We start from the raw sequence: 21,452 nt of genomic DNA, 5'->3' as shown, positions 1-21,452 counted from the left end.
CATATATTTCTCTTGATGATGTGAAAGTCTCAATAAAGTAAGAGGAAAAAAAGAGTGTAAGTTTGGATGCTCTTGACCCGTTTCTCAACTTTTAATCTGAAAGCTTCTGCTAATTAATTTATTTTTGTATGTGTGTTTGTTTTATAAATGTATATATTAGTGCTTTCCAATGATTTAACCATAAATAATCACATCCAACATAAAAGTAAACTAAAAAGTTGTTTATATAATAGTGTGTGTATATATATGTGTGTGTGTGTGTGTGTATAATATAAATTATATAAATATATACATGTAAATAAATGTAAATATTTTCAAAATATATACTGTATGTGTGTGTATTTATATATAAATAATAAATATACACAGTACACACACACACACACACACACACTATGTAAAACAAATATATTTTGGATGTGATGAATCACTTGACAGCACTAATATAAATTTCAGTTTAGTTTATTTCAATAATATTTAGTATGTTTTTGTCATTTGTAGTACTTTTTGTTTTTATGTATAGTTTTGTAAAAATAATTTATATAAAGTTTAATACATGGATGGCTAAATTAAATTAAGTGAAGTGGAAGAAGACCCTCCACTGTGGCCATCTGGCAAATTAAGAGCATTTCCAGAGCATATTTCTAGCGCCATTATTGCAAATTATTGCAGACGTTGATGGGCACAGTGAGTGTGCTGTGAGTCTGGGTAGCAAACACACAGAGGCTTTGCTCACTGAGTCTCTCCCTCCTTCGCTCATTCATCACCACCTTTCACAAAGGCAGTCCTCTACCTCCTGCTCTCCTATTTCCTTTCTTGCCCAAGAGGATGGAACTTCTTGCCACCCAGCTGATGGGAAACCATTCCCGGTGTGTCAACATGGATCCTAAAAATGGTAAAACAAGGATCCTCGCTTCAGTTTGCTCACAGAACTCCTAGTTTCAGAGGTGTCATTCAAACTTCGGTATCGAACAACGATTCTCATGTTCTTGTGTCTGAAGTAAACACATTGCTTGCAAAAGGTTCCATGGAACAGAAACCCTAAAAAAAAACAGCTAGAGAGGTCTTTTCAGCTGCTATTTCCCAAAAAAGACGGCGGGCTCAGACCAATTCTCCATCTCCGATGTCTGAATCGTGCTCTCATGCAATGGCCATTCAGAATGTTAGCTTTGAAACAGATCCTCACACAAATTTGCCCCGGTGTCTGATTTGGATTTGTAAGACATGGCCTATTAGTATAGAGTCCTGCCCTTCGGGCTGTCCCTGTCCCCTTACACTTTTACGAAGGAAATAGACATGGCTCTCTACCCTCTGAGGCAGGTGGGACTCAGCATTTTAAATTATCTCAACAATTGGCTGATGCTGGCCAGGTCAGAACGGGAACTTATAACTTACAGATCATTGCTGCTCAACCATCTGCAACGCCTCGGTTTGAGAAATCCCAGACAGCGGATCTCCTTTCTAGAATCAGTTGTAGGCTCAACGCAAATGCAAGTGTGGATTTTGCCAAAATGGTCCCTTAAAATATTTAGCAAGTGGCGGCATTATTCAAGTTGGGAATTACACGCCCACTCAGGACATTTCAGAGCATGCTCTGTCTCATGACAGCTGCCTCCTTGGATATTCTCCTGGGCCTACTTCACATGCGACCCCTTCAGTATTGGCTGAAGACTTATGTAACGTCCTGCACCTGGGCCGGCTTTGCATAGCGTAACCCATTGCTGCGTCAAAGCAGAGCCCCCCTGGACAACACCTCAACTGTTTTCATCAAGCGTGCAGTTGAGAATGACCTCCAGGAGGAAGGTGGTCACAACAGATGCCTCCGTCTTGGGCTGGGGTGCATTGTGTGAGGGCATGTCCACTGTACAGGAAGACTTGACGTCTCTTACTATTGGCACAGAGCAAACTCCTCTCACCACAAGCAGTTCAAGTTCTGAGCAGACTGAAGCAGAGCGGACATGCTGTCCAGTGACATTGTAGCTCCAAGAGAGTGGAGACTACATCTTCAGTCGGTTCAGATGATCTGTTCCAATTTCGGCAAGGCAGAGGTGGACATCTTCGCCCCTGAAGACAACTGTCACTGCCCAATCTATTTCTCAACACAAAGGGATGCTCTGGCCCACAATTGGCCCAACACCCGTCTGTATGCTTTCTGTGCGATCGCTCTTTTTCCTGGGTTCATTAGGCGAGACAGGGAAATGAGGTGTGCTCTCCTTTTTGAGGCCCCACTCTGGAGGAACCATTTCCGGAAATGGTCCAGCTGTCATAAGCAGCCCCATGGCCAATACCAAGCAGGATTTGGGATCTGAGTCTAGCCAGCTCCTCGCCGGACTGTCAAAGCAAGAGCTCCTTCTACAAGACGTATCTACACTCTCAAGTGGTCAGACTTTTGTGACTGGTGTTCAGCGAGAGATGTTCATGTGATGTGACCCACATGCTTACCTACTTAACTGTCTCACTGGATTGTAGTTTCACCCTGGATTGCGATCACCCTGGCTTTATGCCTCAGTGAGCTTTCATTCCCCTATAGGCATGAGAGCCCATTCATCTAAAGCAATGATCCTCAAATATGGCTTTAGTATCATTAGAAAATCACAGGTTGATTTGTTTGATCAAGGTTGGAGCTAAACTCTGCAGGAAAGTGGAACTCGCAAGCTAGATTTGAGGATCACTGATTTTGAGGAAATGTCTCCTCCTAGGTATAAACCAGCGGGATTTCCATTACTGAGATTTGTCATCCACATTTGTTAGATTTTATAATTTAGACATTCCTGCCTTGCAGGCACAGATCTTCTCCATTTAAACTGCTGGTTTCTCCTGGAGGGGGAATCAGCTGTGTCAGTATCCCTTGCTAATTGGTACTGAGTTTAGCTCTCATGTTTCAGGGGCCCTTAAATGAGTGCTTCTAAACTGGGCTCTTAGATCAGTAAAAAATAATGTTTTAATATATCTTTTTTTTAAGTATATTTTACTGTGCAATTTCTTACATAATTTCTTTGAGTTAGACCAAACTTTTACTTTGGTGGGTTGTAACCAGAGTTTCTGTGTTTTTTTTTTTAATTTTTTATAAACTATTATTATTATTAGCTATTAAGCCTACTTGAAGTATAACATTCTCTACTGTGCAATAGTACTATATTTCTGTTTGAATTTCTTTAAGTTATACAGAAATTTTATTTTGACAGGTTGTCATAAAGACATTGCTGTTTCTGTCAGTCTGTGTATACGATACGAATGAATGACGATAGTTTTATCAAATGAAATGGTGAAATCCTCTCATAGCTCACTGACGTACACATGTGTAGCATACATCTTGTGTCAGTATAGTGAATAGCTGAAAACACCACGCGTGCTTCAGTGTGTGTGTGTGTGTGTGTGTGTGTGTGTGTAGTAGAGCACACATTCCCAGAGACGTGTAGAACAACACATTCAGGGCCGCTGCTGGCCAAATGGGTGCACTAAGCAGGATTTATTGTTGTGCCCCCCTTCCTCAAATATGATGATATGATGCTGGCAGCCATATCACCCTGGAGCCCAAGACCGGTTGCCCACTGAAGCTAAGCAGGGCTGAGCCTGGTCAGTACCTGGATGGCCTGTGGTCTGTGTGGGTCCTAGCGCCCCAGTGTAGTGATGGGGACACTAAACGTTAAAGACGTTAGACGTTAAAGATGTTAAACTGAGGTCCTGACTCTCTGTGGTCATTAAAAATCCCAGGATGTCTTTCAAAAAGAGTAGAGGTGTGACCTCGGCATCCTGGCTAAATTTGTCCATTGGCCTCCTAACAGTCCCCATATCTGCTGTTTGGCTTCATCACTCTGTCTCCTCTCCACCAGTAAGCTGGTGTGTGGTGTGCGTTCTGGCGCACTATAAAAATAACTTTAATCAAATAAAAAACTAAATTAATAAATTGTATTATTTACAAATCACAATTGTAGCTCTCGACATTTACCTGTGGCTATAACTTTATTATGACTCTTATTTATTTTATAGTCTCAAGCATAAAGAAATCATGCAAAAGGATTTTTTTTTTTTTTACTATGATAAAACCATGGTTTATTTTTGTAAGGGTTGTGATATGCACGTTTTTTGTAGAAGAAATGATAAAGGCTGTGTCATCTATAGCAAAAAGGTGGCCAAAAATGAAGATTAAGTGAATATTTTTTTAATGAAATGTTTGGTCAGTAGCCTAAACAAGGATTTGATTGTCCTGTAAGTGTAACAGCAGCAATCACATGACATTTGTAATAACATGTACATAAATTGTTTATTTTGTATTTGCCTACATTATATTGACCAATCGTTATTGCCTTAATGCATTTTAAGCCATTTTAAAGGCTATTGATGGCTAAAGTCTGTTTTTATAGCAACAACAACAACAACAAAAATATTACAGTATATTAATACTATGTAAGTTATTAGAGTTTGGGGATCACAAATCATTTGGATCAGTTTGGAGCGGTTTTGCGAATCATTTGAGTCAGTTTGGGAGTTCAAAGCGGAATCGCGAATCATTTGAGTCAGTTTGGGGATTGCGAATCATTTGAATCAGTTCGGGAGTTCGGAGCGGGATCGCGAATCATTTGAGTCAATTCGGGAGTTCAAAGCGGGATCGCGAATCATTTGAATCAGTTCGGAGCGGTTTTGCGAATCATTTGAGTCAGTTCGGGAGTTCAAAGCGGGTTCGCGAATCATTTGAGTCAGTTTGGGGATCGCAAACCATTTGAATCAGTTCGGGAGTTCGGAGCGGGTTCGCGAATCATTTGAGTCAGTTCGGGAGTTCAAAGCGGGATCGCGAATCATTTGAATCAGTTCGGGAGTTCGTAGCGGGATCGCGAATCATTTGAGGCAGTTATGGGGATCGCGAATCATTTGAGGCAGTTATGGGGATCGCGAATCATTTGAATCAGTTCGAGAGTTCAAAACGGGCTAGTAAATTTTCAAATTGGCCATAACCTTTAGTTTGTTGCTGCCAACTGGGGTGGCAGCAAGGGTGGCAAGGCTTTCTTTTAGGGTGGCATCTGCCTATGCCACCCCAGTAGATCCGCCCCTGATAGGGAACGCTCCGAGATAAGGGAACCAGCATTGCTTCACTCGCCGTACTATAAGCTGCACACAAATCAATGGCTGTCGCTTCAGATGAAGTGATTCTGATGAAATGGTGCATTGATCCGACTTATATAGAGATTTGCTCTGCCCTTTCTGCTGGGCTAAAACACCATAGGTTTGTACAGTTACACAAACATTAACAAATCAGGCTTCAGTAGCAGGGTAAACAGGAGGATAACCCATTAACGCAATGCTTGTTCCCTTATCTCAGCGAACTGAGGTTACGTGATTATAGGAACCCTGTAACTGTTTTTTTTTAACACTAACTACAGGTAACTAACACTGCAAAGTGAATGCAAAGCATCCAGCATAACTGGGAATGAAAACTTTGAGTTTCCATAGCTTCGCTGTTGTCTGTTCACCATATAATTCCCATATTTTGATTTGTGTTATTCCGTGGTTTTATGACTTAACTGAAATGCAGGAACATTTCATGTGTTTAAAGTTGTAAGGGCAGGACAGGGTTAATGAATGGTGTCTGCTGTGTGTGTCTTCCCTTCACTCCTCCCTCCTCTCAAACACACACACACACACACACACACACACTCGTGTGCTCACACTCAGGTGTGACAGAATATTGGGATACATTCTGGAATACTCTCTTGATTCAGTGAGTAAATTCTCAGCTCATTGATTCCTATAGGCAGTATTAATTTATTGCGTGTATGTGATCTGTTTTGACCCCCGTTTAACTTCTAAACCAGGATAGTAGCAGACGGTACTCCATTTCACTGTTAAAAATAGAGTGAATTCAAGAAAGGTACGTTTAGACGTTGTGTTTCAAGTTTACCGAAATACAGCCGAGTTAATGTTTTGTGCCAGTTGTGAATGTGAACACTTTTGGTATCTCAGAGTCTCAGTTTTAAAGAGCGACGTGTTTAGCACGCTCATCTGTGATCTTTCTAGGTGTTAATTTACCCTCTCATCATAGTTGATCTGCAACCATCACGTTTTTAATAGCCGTCTGCTGTGAGGTTGATTTTAATGCGTCGACTCGTAAACTTTGAAGAAGAGTTCCAGAAGCTCGGGTGTCTGGCTGTGCTGTCAGGACACCAGTGTCACGCCGCTCTTTACCAGAGGAGATCTCTGCCTGTATGCTATGTGCAGGCTATTATTGATCCTGTGGATAGATGGGTGGATGGATGAATAGGTGCATGAGAAAAGAGTGAGGTAAGAGCTTTATCAGACTGATTTAGGATAGCTGCATGTCTGTAATTCTGTCGGACTCTCTGTCTGTCTTTCCAAAGTTATCTGTAGGCAACTCAGTGAAGGGTGTAATGGTTCTATGTAAAGGACAGGCTGTATTCGTTAATGCTTAGACACAAGCTTGACCAAGTAACTTTGCAAGTATGTCAAGTTATTCTACTAAAAAAATACCAGTCTACTAATACTCTAATGGAGTTTTTGACATGTAGTTGAATAGTTCAATAGTCAACAGAATGTCTAAAGGGGAGTACAAAATGAAGTGTAACAGGGGTGAACTGTACCCCCGAAATCGATAATGCCAAAGGTATCTGTAAATTCAACCCCAAAATATTGTTATAACTATTAAATAATGGCTATTTTGCATTGTATTATATATTAAAACCCTATTTCAGTCTTTGTGTTTCAAAATGTCATGTTTAATTCAATGTGTTGCTTGCCATTTCTTTGTAAGTATGTGTGAAATTCACCAGCAATTTCTGAGTGTAGTTTAACTAAGAATTAACATTTCAAACAAAACCATATTTTAAGTATGATTAGATTAGGTCCCGTTTAAGGATACTATAAAATATTAAATGCACAGTGGTTGAATTCTGTCTACAATGTGCCATAGTGTGTCGTTTTCTGCATGATGTTGGATGTTTTAAACATGCATATGTTGTTATATTATCGGACACAGTTCCTCACATGATCGGTCTGTTTCTGAAGGACAGATTGCGTTCATAGCTCAACTCTTACTGCAGGACCAGAAGAGTGTGGTGACATAAGCTCAGCGTGACGGATGTGTTGACAGGCTCTCTGCGGTCCGTCACAACAGGCTTTTAACTGCCAGTTGACACAATGTCAAGACAATGAACCAGCTAAGCTAAATAAAAAAACTCTGTGCTGTAGTTAAGGACCATTTTATGGTACCATACAAAAAGTGGACTTTATAAAAGCCATCTGGTGTATTTTAACTGATTTTCTGTGAGAAAAGCCCCTCTGAGAGGGTCTTTGGATCTGGCGCTACAGCTGCATCAGGACTGGCATAGCTGGCGCTGAAGGACTGTATTTAGTAACATAATTGAGGATGCTTAGAAAGGTTGGAATGCCCAACTGACTCACACAAGCAAACATCATCTCTCTCTCTCTCTCTCTCTCTCTCTCTTATTTGTAAGCCTGTTGTTCATTGTTCTCAGAGACTTTCCACTTTAATCATGTGTCTTGCTGCATTAGAGGTTTTTATTACTTTAAAACTATTATAGTTTTTTTTTTGCCAACTTAGACATAAGAGCCATTCATTCAGACATTTTTAATGTTACAAAAGATTTCTATTTCCGATAAATGCAATTAAAAAAAAAAAAAACTTTTTAGTCATCAAATAATGTTGAAAAATAAATTTATATCAGTTTCTACAAAAACTGTTTTGAACGATAATTAGAAATAACTCTTAAGCAGCAAATCGGCATACTATAATGATTTATGAAACTGAAGACTGGAGTAATGGAAATTCAGGTTTGCATCACAGAAATAAATGCATTTTTACAATATGTTCACATAGAAAACAGCTCTTTTAAATTGTATTAATATTTCACAATATTACTGTTTTTATTTTATTTTTGATCAAATAAATGCAGTATTGGTGAGCAGAATAGATTTTCTAAGAGAAAAAATAAACTCTTACCAATCCCAAATTTTGAATGACAGTATATTTGCATTTGTAAATTTAAAGGGAAACTTCTATCCATATTTTGAAACGAATTTGTTTTATGTAAAATGTGACACCCCCCCCCCCCCCCCATCTTATAGAGCAGCAAATGTTATTTTGAGAAATCTTCACTAACTTCTGTCTCTACTTTCTGCACAGACGCCTTGCTTGCAGATCTCGAGTCTTCCACCGCTCATATCTCCAAGTGCCCAGTGTTTCTTCCTGAGGAGACCCCATATTCCTACCCCATCGGAGGGCACATTTTTCAGGATGACTCCCCTCCTCCGCCCCTGCCCCCTCCACCCACATCTGAGGCCCTGAACGGATCGCTGTCCCCGCGGCCGGACTCCCAGCACTCCTCGCAACAGGTTCAGCACAAACTATCTTAGGACTTTCCAAAATAAGATAGTCAGTATTCATAACACCTCAGTGTGTCTTGTTGCAAATATTTTGTGTTCTGTACTTTACCTGGAGTTCTCAACTGATTTGGTTTTACATTGGGCATTAAGTTTGGGATTTCTTGACTTAATATTACAAAAATTTTATATTAAGTCAAGTATTCCCAAACTTTTTTTCCAGCCAAGACACTTTGGCCTAAAATATTTACTTGAAGTTCCCCTGAGATTTTGCGTTAATGTTTAATAATTTAACAACACGTGTATACAGTTCTCTGATTAATGACTACTCATTTTATGGTTAATGTTCACTTGAAATGCAGGTATTCAACAAAAAAAAAAAATTATATAAAAAACATTTTTATAATTTATTTTTACTTTTTTAATGAAAAAAATAATTTACTTTTCATAGTGCGCTTTATACACACAAAATGTTACATTTATTAAAATAAAAATACTGGAAAAAACTCAACTGAGAATCAGTGATTTGTTACATTTGCAATGTAGATCTGCATTAAACATTATGCATTTTGGTTTTTCTTGTGTTGATATTCAGTCTCTGGGCTCTGCTCATAAAAGCACGTTGTCTCGGGACAGCAGCCCACCAGCCTCACATACAGAAGAAGACCACGTTTACAGGTGAGTTACAGTATAACAGAAGAGAATTGTCAGCTCGTACTGATAATTCTCATACAAAATGGGTGTTAAATATCTGTCATTCTGTGGTGTTATCCACCATAATGTCCCTTCCATTTGCCCATGTCCTGTTATTATGAAAAATCAAACCCTAAATGGAATACTTCTATTGGTCCAGTTTTCCTAACAAGCCGAAGCACTCAGACTCGTCGGCTGCAGTCATGACTTCTGCCCTGGGCAGCAACCTGTCTGAACTGGACCGCCTTCTTCTGGAACTCAACGCTGTTCAGCAAAATGCCCCATCTTTCTCCACTACAGGTAAAGATGAAGACACACTTAAGGCATTCCGAAAAATGTAATGCCATGCATGAATAATTATACAGAAGGTTAAATAAGTATTGAACATGTCTCCATTTTTCCCAATAAATATATTTCTAAAGGTGTTGTTGACTGATGTCAGTAACAACCCAACTAATCCATACATACAAAGAAAACAAAACCAATAAGTTAAGTTATGTGTAATAAAATTGAATGACACAGGTAAAAAGTATTGAACTACTGAAATTTATTTAATACTTTGTACAAAAACCTTTATTGGTCATTACAGCTTCAAGACGCCTTCTGTATGGAAAGGTATATATTCTCAGCTGTGATTTTTGCCCTATTCTTCCAAAGTCTTCAAATCTTAAAGGTTCTGTGGCCCTTTTCTATGAACGCTGAACTTTAGGCCTATTTTCTATTGGATTCAAGTCAGCTGATTGGTTGGGCAGCTTAGCAGCTGTTTTCTTTCTCTGAAACCAATTGAGAGTTTCCTTGGCTGTGTTTGGGATCACTTAGGTGCGTTTGACTTGAAGCTCAGCTACAGACGGCGGTCAACGAGAGCAGCTTGCAGATGGGGATGGAGCTGAAAACAGATGCGTCAAGCCAGACACTTTTTGGTCCCGTTATTGACACTCATGCAGTGTTTGCATACTTTATCACAAATTAAGTGAATTTAATGCAATATTTGTCAAATAAACAGACGTTTTAGAAATGTTTTCACCAGCAACATAAACACTTTTTATATACTGCTTAATACAGCTTCATCTTTTCAAGAATAAAGTTCAGCATAATCCTATACTATTTAAATACTAATAAAGTGGGGGTATATGCTTTTATCAGTGTTGTATGATATACGTGACTCAATACAACAGTACAAATACAGTAAAAAAGCTTTTACCATTCGAAAAACACAGATTTGTGGCTATTATTGGAAATGAAAAGGTTAGAATAACCCGAAACACACGGGGTATTTTGAGTGACGTGACATTCAGCAATTGATGTGTCATGTGACAGTCATGTGGCATTGACGCCATCTCAGGTCGGACAACATTTCTAACCGGCATGCACTGCTTCAAGTCAGATTGCGATTGGTTTGCGAAGTGCTGCATGAAGTCGAACACACCTTTTGTCTTGCTGAAATAACCACCCTTGTTTCATTTTCATCATCCTGGTACTGTAGGTGTTGGGACCAGCTAATATTAATTTTCCACTGACAAGGGGCATTATTGCTTTTTTTTGCTCTAATTACTGATAGATTTCAGCAGGTGTCTTGGCTTTCCATGCCTTTTTGAACCTCCCTTTCTTCATGCTTTTAATACTTTTCCCCTGTGTAATTCCATTTTATTAAATATAACTTAATTCTAAACATATTTGTTGTTTTCTCTGTATGTATGGATTACTTGGGTTGTTACAGACACCTGATTAAAATTTCAAGTCAACAGCACCATTAGAAATATATTTACTGAAAAAAATGGTGACGTGGTCGATACTTATTTTACCTGCTGTACTGCTTTATGGATAAAGAAACAAGTAATCATACTTTGAAACTTCATCTTTGCAGAAGATGTTGCACCTCCATTGCCCCCCTGCAGTGTTGCCCACTATATCCAGGAAAATGGAGCCCACCCAGGCATCACACTGACACCAGCAGCCCAGGACAAGCCTCAGAGGAATGGAACGAAGGGGACAGATGATGGCCGTCCCACTGTGGAAAGTCTTCTGAATGAGTTGGAGAGCTCTGTGCCTTCCCCAATGTAAGATCTCTCTCAGGTGTGGATGAAGAAACATGGATTTGCATTGAGGATTTTAATGGAATGTTGTATTAACATAAACAGGGCAAGTCCCTGTGCTCTATCAAGTGAATTGACAGACGGGCAGGTGGACACACCTTCCGACCAGCAAGGCAGAATATCAGCCACCTCCGCTACACGAGAACTGGATGAGCTCATGGCCTGCTTGTCCGATTTTAAGGTGCAGAGCAATGTGAGTGTGTGAATGTGTGTGTGTGATACTTACAGGATGGTGTAAGTGAGTGGTGTAAGTAAGAGACGTTGTGTCTGGGAATGTCTGCTGAACTATGTTGTTTGGGTGATCTATTTTTATGTCTTACTGCTTGACAATCTGGGCTACGTTTCCCAAAAACGTTGTAAGCAGATTGTTGAGACCATTGGTGCCAATGGTGTCTACAGTCTTCTTGGGCTTACGGTGCTGTTGGGAAACATTACCCTGGGTGGTCTTCATCTGACCATCACAACCAGTTTTTTTATTTGCAAATCTGTTCCTGCTTGTCTATGAATTCTAGCTTCAATTTCATTGCAATACTTCAACATTGCATCCAGAATCTGTTTTGTTTTTTCCTCAGCTTTTTTGTACATCTCATGAAAGCTTTTTCTTAATTATTTCTCATCCTCTGCCTTCCTTAATCTGCCACTCTCTTCTGTTTCTTCTCTTTCTTCCCATGTCCTCCTTTATGTCCTCCAGCCAAGTTCTTTGGGCTCCCTGAACTCTGAGTCAATGTTTGAGCAAACTACTACCATTGCTGAAATCCACCCTCCTCCTACGACTGCCATGTCCAAATCCCTGTCCCCTACCCTCCCAGGGGAATCAAGACGATATTCCCCAGGTCTCTCCTCTCCTTTAAACTTTGAACTGCACATTGTGGAGTTTGAACCGGGTGAACCGGGGGCTGTGCCTCCACCATCCAAAGTTGTCCCAAAGCCTTCCTCTCGACTGTCTCCACCTGTAGCATCCAGTCCTCGTTGTTCTCCCATATCTGACTTTGGCTTGGATTCTTCCATTGATGTCTCTGCTTCCCTCCTGTCCTCCCAGGTGGAATCTCTACCTGTTCTGTCTCAGACAATAACCACCACTACCACACCTGTAAGAGGAGACCTTTGTAGTTTCTGGGAGGGAAGTCCTTCTGCCATATTGACAAGCTCTAAACTGAAGGCCTATTCGCCTATAACCAAGTCTCCTAGTCCAACAAGTGCCCCAGTGGTCAGCAGAACCAATGAAAGAAGTAGCCCATTGATGACACCAGCATCAATTGATCTGTATCTCTCCAACTCTGAAGCAAAACCTATAAATCCAATCCCATCTCTTTCCAGATCTCCACTTCCTACAGTATCCGAATCACCATCTCTGTCTCTTCCCAAAGCTGTATCACCCCCTCTAATCCTATCCTCTTCTTCGTCTGTAGTGGTTCCCAAGTCTCCAATCCCAAAACCATTATCAGGACAGCCTCTCACTGGATTTCAACCACCAACCTATGAGCCATCTCTTGATGATGCCTTGGATAAACTCCTTGCTATGAGCTTCAGCAGGCCTGAGAATGAGGCTCCAATCACCACATCGGTGGCCTCGCAACTCACTTCGGAAGTACAACCAGAAATTTATGAGGAGACAATAGTAGAAGCAGATCGCATGAACATTCATCCTGACACCTTTACAGAGAGCGAAATGGGGGATGGGCTCTTGGAGGATCAGTCCGACTGCAGGAGTGATCTTGACTGGGCTGACATGGAACTGAAGATGGCTTACGAAGGACCTGATGGCTCCATGACCCCCATGACCGAGGCAAGCTGGATGGATGAATCTCTTACACCATCATCTTGCCCTGGAACCCCAGATGCCCAGATGGACCTTCCAATGCTGCATACAGCTGGCACAATGGACAGGATCTCAGCCTCTGGACACGTATGGATAGGGCTGCAATGCTTGTTGATTGGAATGCTGTGGAATTTGGTTTGAAGCTTTTACAGACAAGACTTGCAGTGGTTTGATTGCCAGCATGTAAATCAGGGGTGTCAAATCCTGCTGCTGGGGGGCTACCTTCCTGCAGAGCTTAGCTTGAACCAGCTAATCAAGGTCTTCAGCTTTACTACAAACTTCAGGCAAGCTACAATCTGCAGGATAGTGGCCATCCAGATACAAGATTTAACAAGCCTGATGTAATTGAAACCTGTTAGTCAGATTGATAAAAAAACATAATTGCTCCTCTACGCCCTGAAATACTGCGTTATCCTTATTCTAATTATTTAGTTTTTACTCCCTTTATGGTAAATTGTAATAACTTCAATGTTGCTGTGTGTGCGGTTGATAACCAGTGGTACCTCTGTGCACTTGATAACCAGTTCTAACCACCACCATGTATGCACACACCCAACTTTTTCATGCTAAATGATTTTGCACCTGGATTGCATCTGAATGCTTTCTTAGATCCCTGTTTGCCTTTTGGTTTCTATGGACAATAATCAACATTTCCTGAGGCATGTGACATCTAAAGAAGTTTGTACTGCTGTCCCAGATCAAATCTGTGATTAAACGTACCAAGGAGATCCAAAACGTCCATCCCATGTACCGAGACGGCCTGATACGTAGGAAGATGGGCCCCCTCATTTTCCACAAGAGTAACTCCCAGGACCGGCTTATTGAGGAACTGCAAGGCAAGCTGGGAATTGCCCGTAAGGATCGTCCAAAAAAGCAACAGCCAGATGACTGGCTCACAGAAGGCGTCATTGTCATGTCCAACCCCAAACGCTCACGGGAAGACCACAACAGGGAGGTGGATAAGGTAGATGGGAAGGATCTATGGATTCAGCACATTCAGTTTTCACTCCATTCAATTCCTTTAAAATTCTTTTGCTTAATTGCATTGAAGTTTCTCTGTAATCACCTGCTTTTTTCTTCTTCATTCCTGCTTTCCATCTCTTTCTCTCTATTATTCTTTCTTATCGGTGACTACCTCTAGATAATCATACCTCCGGAGTCTCCTCTCCCTCAGAGGAAGGTGATCCCACCTCCCCAGTCTCCCCCAATCCCTCGCCCCCCTCCCCCTGCTGAAGAACCAAAACGCCCCCCTCCGGTCAAATTAGTTCCTGCCCCTATGCCTCCACCCCCACCACCTGCCCCCATCCCACCTCCTAGAGAGCCGACACCTCCTCCCCAACCAACTCCACCTCCAGTTCCACCCAAGCCCCCGACCCCTGAACCTGTGGAAGTTCCTGCTCCCTCCCCAAAGCCCAGCCCTCCACCACAACCCACACCCACCCCACCACCTGCCCCTATAGCCCCGCCAAAAGTGCTGATGTCAGTTGGCTGCCAGACGGAGTATGACCCACTCTTCCCTCCGCTGCAGGTGCAGACATGCTGTCATTGGCTAAGCTTCTGTCTTGCTGTCCTCTTCTAGAACAATCACAAAACTTCTATGGATTTTGTAAATGTCATGTTGTATGCTTGAGTTTGGAGATGTTTGTGTGTGTGTTTGTGTGTACTCAGCCTCCTACCCTGGTCATAAATATTAGATTACATTGGATGCGCCCCAGGGAGAGTTTGAGACAAAAACTTGGTTTGAAACCATCTTGTACTAAGGGATTCCTCTGGTCCTTAAAGTCTTAAATTTAGTTGTATCCAATTTAAGGCCATTTAAAAATCTTAAATGGTACAAGAAAGTATTAATTATGATTTAAAGAGGACGTAAAGGGTTAGTTCGCCCAATTTGCAAAATTATGTCATTAATAACTCACCCTCATGTTGTTCCAAACCCGTAATTATCTGAACCAAATCGAACTGAACGATTCAATTCGATTTGGTGAACTGGTTCAAAAAGATCCGGTTACATTGAATGATTCATTCGCGAACCGAATATGACAGACTGCTTTGTTTTAGTCTTACAACAGACAAGGAAGAGAAGACAATGCTGAATAAAGTCATAGTTTTTGCTAGTTTTGGACCAAAATGTATTTTCAATGCCTCAAAAAAATCCAACTGACCATCTGATGTCACATGGACTACTTTGATGATGTTTTTCTTACCTTTCTGGACATGGACAGTAACCGTACACACAGCTTCAATGGAGGGAACTAAGAGCTCTTCGAATAAATCTTAAATATCTTTAACTGTGTTCCAAAAATAAACGGAGGTCTTACGGGTTTGGAACAACATGAGGGTGAGTTATTGATGACATAATTTAGCAAATTGGGTGAACTAACCCTTTAAGTCACACAAAGTCAGAAGAGGGAACATCTGAGTTTAAATGTCACACTTCAAACCTCAACCTTCAAACCAGTAAATAGTGTCATGTTAACATTAACCACATGGTCTCGTCAGAAACAATCAAAATTCTGAAAACAGCAGATTAAAGGTCCCATATTGTTAAAACTGAAACTTTTGGGCTTTTTTCATGATAACTGAGGTCTAGGGGCTATTTAACTACTATATAATGCCGCGTTTCCACCGAAATTACCCAAAACATTTGTACCAGTAACTTTTTTTCCCAGGAACTTTTTTCCCCCCAGACCTGTTGCTTTCTGCGTTTCCACCGTGGTGTAAAGTAAAGAAGATTAGGCAAATAGACTGGTGACGAAGGTCTGCGCGCATTTCTCAATACAAAGTATGCTTATTTTGGACATGCATTCTCGGTAGTTCAGACTTTGCGCATTCAACTCGGGAGTGTGATGTCCGCGACGACGCGAATCCAGTAAATCTGCAAACATCAGCGTACTAGATAACATCAGTCAGCTGACCATGGCTACTTCAATTTTCCTCTCTGTATATTTACAATAAAACGAAATAGGATATCAAATACCAATGCCTCCTTTCGTTTTCATTTTTAACATCATAACAGCTGCAGAAATTTACTTAGTTCCGGGATATATGTATATATACAGCCATTACAATGAAACAAAATATTATATAGATTTGCCTTTTTTATTTTCATTTTAACATATAGATAAATCGAATACAGACCAAAGAAAACCAGTTAGATTTACCCCGCAGCTGAATTATATTTTATGTTTAACCACTAAAGACACATCAGAGCCAGCGGCACACATCAGAAGGTCTAGCCGAGGTGAGGCTGCTTCTCGGAGGATAGATGATCACTGAGCTCCCGCTGATTGCGTGGAGCTGACCGTCTCTGAGATCGGCGAAACACACTTTTAAATAGGCGCTGTCTTTATAAATAAACCACAGAGTTTTAAACTACTATATTCTTGCTTGAAATACTTTTAAAATTACATTTCATAACACAACAGTAATATTTTGAAAATGTTGATCCGAATAAATGGTGGTTGAACTCAACCAATGCTGCATGAACTCAACCAATCAGGACCAATCAAGTCCCACCCCCGAAAGTTCCGGAACTTTGAAAAAGTACCACCTCGCCAGCAGGGACTTTCTGAGGGGCATTTTTTTTACCCTGAACTTTATTTAGTTCCTGGTTCCTGCGATGGAAACACACCGAGTACCAGGCCAAAGTCCCAAGTTCCTGCATTGGAAACGCGGCATAAGTTTCAAAACAGTCAGTCCACAGTACATTGCACACAGCCTGCATAAAGTGAAGTAGTTGTCATTTTTATTTTCATGAACCATTGTGACTTTTTACGCAAAAAGTTAACGTCAGAACTACACAGTCACTGCCTTCAGACACCACCCTGAGTACCGCCCACCATTCCACTCTACTTTTGCCAACCCCCCAGACATCGCGTCCATGCCATTGCTGAGCAAAAACAACACTGAAACATGTTGAAAAGGTTAAAGGTTCAATAGGTTCAATTTATAAATTTTGCAGGTCTGATATTCGATGGGGGGTTCCAGGTGTTATTTCCAAGTAGTAAAAATTTTGAGTTGTCTGGAACGCAGCCTTACATTTTGGGGAGGGAAAGACAAGAATTGCCATATGGCTTAATGTGAGGCTGATTTCATTAAATAAAGATAAGCTCTACACGGTCAAAGTCAGGTGCTGCTGCATTATGTACTGTGGTTACAGAGGAAACCGTTATTTTTCTGCTGTTCCAAAAGCACCACCTGCTGGCAGAGAACAAATTGCCATTTTCAGACCAATGTGAAAATCACCCCATGTCTTTATGCATGCTTGCACTACAAGAATAAAATGAATTATAAAAATCTAAACAATTAAGTAGTAAAATACTTGTATATGTTATTTAATGAATGTAATGATTGATAATAATTAATTAATATAATAATGACTTTTAATTCATACATTTTCTTAAAATAATTTAAAGGCTGAAATATGAAATTTATCATTCTATAAAACTAGTTTTTTTGATTGCCTGTATCTGAACTGTAATGGTTTTTACAGTCCTTTCACAGTGTAATATGTTACCATAGACATTGCCCTACCTCAGGCATATGATATACATTTTAATTGTGCAGGTCTCAAAAAAAGTCTTAAATTTGAGCTTATAAATACTGGAGATACCCAGTGTATTGATTAGGGCTGTAAATATTTGTTCTGAGAATGATGTGGTTGGTTTACAGCTATTTTCTATATTATGTTGTAATTGGTATCATGAAATCTTGAATATGCTAAAAGGTACGTTTTGGGATAATCCATAACTTTTCTCCAAAATACACTTAAGACAAATGTAAAGTGGGGAAATTTTTCAAACAATATCGTGGGAAATCAGATTTTATATTTATGAGTTCAAGAACTGTTCCTCGGAAAACATATGATTATAGTAATTATATAACCAATTAGGTTCCTTCAGAAACTGTCATCTTGTTAAAATTATTATTATTTATTGTTTTAGGTGTGCAGTTTTTTTTTTTTATTTTTTTTTTTTTTGCATTGATGGTTTTTTTCTACCTCTCTTTAGATTATGGCCCAGGGGAAGGGTCCACAACCACAGGTTAATAAACTGGACAACATGCTGGGCAGTCTTCAGTCTGACCTCCACAAGCTGGGAGTGCAGACGGTTGCTAAGGGAGTGTGTGGCGCCTGCTGCAAACCTATTGTTGGCCAGGTGAGGGTCCCAGAGATCTACACCACAAACATAAGGTTTTAGCTTTCAGCTAAGATAACATGCTGTGTTAGACACATCTAAACAAACGATGCGCGTGTGTGTGTTTCTGTTCAGGTGGTAACTGCCATGGGGCGCACATGGCATCCAGAGCATTTTGTGTGCACACACTGCCAGGAGGAGATTGGTTCCAGAAACTTCTTTGAGAGGGAAGGACAGCCATACTGTGAGAGAGATTACCATCATTTATTCTCTCCACGCTGCTATTACTGTAACGGACCCATACTGGATGTGAGAACAAATTTGTCTTTTTTTCAGTCTGAACAGTAGAATGAGCACATAAAATAATGTTTCTTATTTCAATGCAATCCATATTTATATGTTTGGATTTGTGTTCAGCGTGAACAAAGCCTGTGTTTATCATGTCAGCCTGTATCCATTGATTTAGTGTCACTTACATTGTAAGTGATTCATGTTTTTCATTTAGATTTTTTGAGGCACAAGTAGGAATCAGTTTTCCGTGGTAACTGAAAACCTGCTACAGATGATAAAACTGATCAAACTGTTCTCATCTCACAGAAAGTGGTGACTGCGTTAGACAGGACGTGGCATCCTGAGCACTTTTTCTGTGCCCAGTGTGGGGCGTTCTTTGGCCCTGAAGGTGAGTAAACATTTAAAGAACACTCCATTGGCTGCTGTCATCAAAGTACCCATATTTTGTCTATTTACAATGTAATTTTATTTTTGGGGTCTTCTAGAATACATTTACATGTATGTACATTTTGCTGATTATTTATATGCACAGACAGCAACATTTAAAAAAAAAAAACACATAGATGCCCTTTAAATTAAAAGGGTGACAAAACAGATCCTAAAATTAAAAGGAACTATGCTGGTTCTATAATTTGTAATAAAATATAATGCTAAATCGAACTCTGAGACTTTTAGACAAACTGCTAACCGCTTTTCTCTTTTGTTGTTGTTTTTATTAGTAAATACATCTTTGTTCTGTTTTTCAGGATTTCATGAGAAGGACGGAAAGGCGTTCTGTCGTAAAGATTACTTCGATCTGTTTGCTCCTAAATGTGGAGGCTGTGCTCGTGCCATCCTGGAGAATTACATCTCTGCCCTGAGCGCCCTCTGGCATCCTGAGTGTTTTGTGTGCAGGGTCAGTATAAGCTAATCAAAATATTATCTTTTAATTTTTTTTCTTTTTTTAAGTCGTCTGCTTTAGTTTTGAATTAAAATACAGTAAAAACAGATAATGTGAGCTGCAAATCAGCATATTAGAATGATTTCTGAAGGATCATGTGACACTGAAGACTGGAGTAATGATGCTGAAAATACAGCTTTGCATAAATTAAAAAATGACTGTTTTTACTATATATATATTTTTTTAATGTTGCCTTCGTGAGACTTGTTGGCATAAAAATAAATATGCATAAAAATGAATTTGAGGCACTTGTGAGTAGTCATGTGGTTTTGTTGCGTGTGTGTTTCAGGAGTGCTTCACACCCTTCATCAACGGCAGTTTCTTCGAGCACGACGGTCAGCCGTACTGCGAGGTTCATTATCACGCCCGCCGCGGGTCGCTGTGTTCCGGCTGTCAGAAACCCATCACGGGCCGCTGCATCACAGCCATGGGCAAGAAGTTTCACCCTGAGCATTTTGTCTGTGCCTTCTGCCTCAAGCAGCTCAATAAGGGCACCTTCAAAGAGCAGAACGACAAGCCTTACTGCCAGGGCTGCTTCATCAAGCTCTTCAGCTAGAAAGATGTCTGACTGACTGTGTGTGTGTGTGTGTTATTCAGGTTCACGTGTCTGACTCTCGACATCCCCACATGACGTTTCTGGTCAGGTTAAAACGATAGTGCCATGAAACGTGCTCTCAAAAGCCAGGTTGTTTTAGAGGGTATTAGAGGAAAGTTCAGCTGAGACTGTAGAGGGGTTTTGTTTTTGTTTTTGAGAAAGTGTGTGAATGTTTTCTGCTTACTAAAGAGAAACTGTTTGATGAAGAGAACAGTTCAGGAAGGATGATGGGAATACGTTTGAGACACAATCAACAGAAGGAAACGAAACATCAGATAATTCAATGACTGGAAATCAAACAAATAACCAATAATTCAATAATTAGTGGAGAATCTCATGAAACAATGTCCAGGTCATATATTAATCTGAAACCAAGGGAAAGATAAGAAATCATATTTTGCATGACCAAAAATTTAAGCCGGTTTCAGAATATTAAATATTTTTTTGCATTGTGCCATTATTTAAAAAAAAAAAAAAAATTTAAAAAAAAATCTTCCTTATTTTCCAATATTTTGTTACCAAAACAAAATTATCCTTATAGTAATATAATGAAAAAATATATCCTGTCCAATAACATTTTATTATTATTATTATTAATAATAATAATAATGATAATGATTATAATAATAGTTATTATTATTATTATTATTAATTATTATTATTATTATTATCGTTGTTGTTATATCTTTTTTATTAATAATATAATATTGATGTTATTTTAAATTTCATTAAACTCAGTAAAACAAAAAATAACATGAAGTATAAATGCTTCATTGTTATTACTCCGAAAATAAACTACATTTTCTTTTATGCAAAATAGGATTTATTCTTTCTTTTTATTTTGGTATGAAATATGGCCTGCATTTGTTCTTTTGAGCTTCAATTTTAGGAAAACGTTTTATTTACTTTGCATCATTTTAGCATAAAATCTCCCCTCGGTGACTTGCTACGTTTAGTGCCTTGTTCTGTATTACAAATTTAACTGAATTTAAAAAATACTAAATGTGTAGTTTTCTATACAAGATATAACAAAGTTCCTGATCCATGTTGAAGTTGTAATTGAGAGACTGAAGTGTATTCCTCATGAAGTCTGTGTAGTAACAGCAAGTTTAATTATTAGTGACATCTGGCACCCATAGAGATGAATGTATCTTACTGTTAATCGTTCACTTCTGCCGGCACACATAATAACACACATTTCCTTCATTTTTACACTAATAAATCAAAACCGTATTTTCTGATGTCTTTAAACTAGAATATTTATCTGAAGGAACCAGTCTCATATGGCATTTTGGGACATGTTTTGTAGTTCGGATGATTAGCTATTTTGGTTTTAGTCACAAAACAGTTACTACATAAACGCTGACGATTCTAATAGTTCACCCAAATGTGAATATTAACTGAAAATGTGCCATCCGAGATGTAGATGAGTTTGTTTCTTCATCAGATTTGGAGAAATGTAGCATTGCATCAGTGTCTCATCAACGGATGCTCTCCAGTGAATGGGTGCCGTCAGAATGAGAGTCCAAACAGC

The 21,452-nt window shown here is 39.6% G+C and overlaps 1 protein-coding gene across 5 annotated transcripts in view; it reads left to right on the top strand.

The window, feature by feature from the left end:
• LOC113106948 (paxillin-like) overlaps positions 1-20,263 on the top strand; it is a 31,731-nt gene extending 11,468 nt beyond the window's left edge. The window contains exons 1-14 of one of the 5 annotated variants that reach the window (XM_026269018.1): positions 5,847-6,276; positions 8,156-8,364; positions 8,948-9,030; positions 9,206-9,345; positions 10,910-11,102; positions 11,184-11,331; positions 11,830-13,044; positions 13,655-13,921; positions 14,099-14,485; positions 17,967-18,113; positions 18,228-18,401; positions 18,690-18,771; positions 19,130-19,278; positions 19,613-20,263. In XM_026269018.1, the coding sequence (XP_026124803.1) occupies positions 9,249-9,345; positions 10,910-11,102; positions 11,184-11,331; positions 11,830-13,044; positions 13,655-13,921; positions 14,099-14,485; positions 17,967-18,113; positions 18,228-18,401; positions 18,690-18,771; positions 19,130-19,278; positions 19,613-19,879 (3,126 nt within the window). In that variant the 5' untranslated portion in view covers positions 5,847-6,276; positions 8,156-8,364; positions 8,948-9,030; positions 9,206-9,248 and the 3' untranslated portion in view covers positions 19,880-20,263. Of the gene's footprint in view, positions 1-5,846; positions 6,277-8,155; positions 8,365-8,947; positions 9,031-9,205; positions 9,346-10,909; positions 11,103-11,183; positions 11,332-11,829; positions 13,045-13,654; positions 13,922-14,098; positions 14,486-17,966; positions 18,114-18,227; positions 18,402-18,689; positions 18,772-19,129; positions 19,279-19,612 lie in introns of those variants that run through there. The other 4 variants (XM_026269016.1, XM_026269017.1, XM_026269019.1 and 1 more) reach the window with 4 other exon arrangements.
• The last annotated feature ends 1,189 nt before the right edge of the window (positions 20,264-21,452 follow it).

The sequence above is a fragment of the Carassius auratus genome, chromosome 8, assembly GCF_003368295.1.
Source record: "Carassius auratus strain Wakin chromosome 8, ASM336829v1, whole genome shotgun sequence".
In the NCBI taxonomy this organism is placed as follows: Eukaryota; Metazoa; Chordata; class Actinopteri; order Cypriniformes; family Cyprinidae; genus Carassius; species Carassius auratus.
The sequence above is the reverse complement of the archived record's forward strand: the minus strand, read 5'-3'. Positions and strand labels throughout refer to the sequence as shown.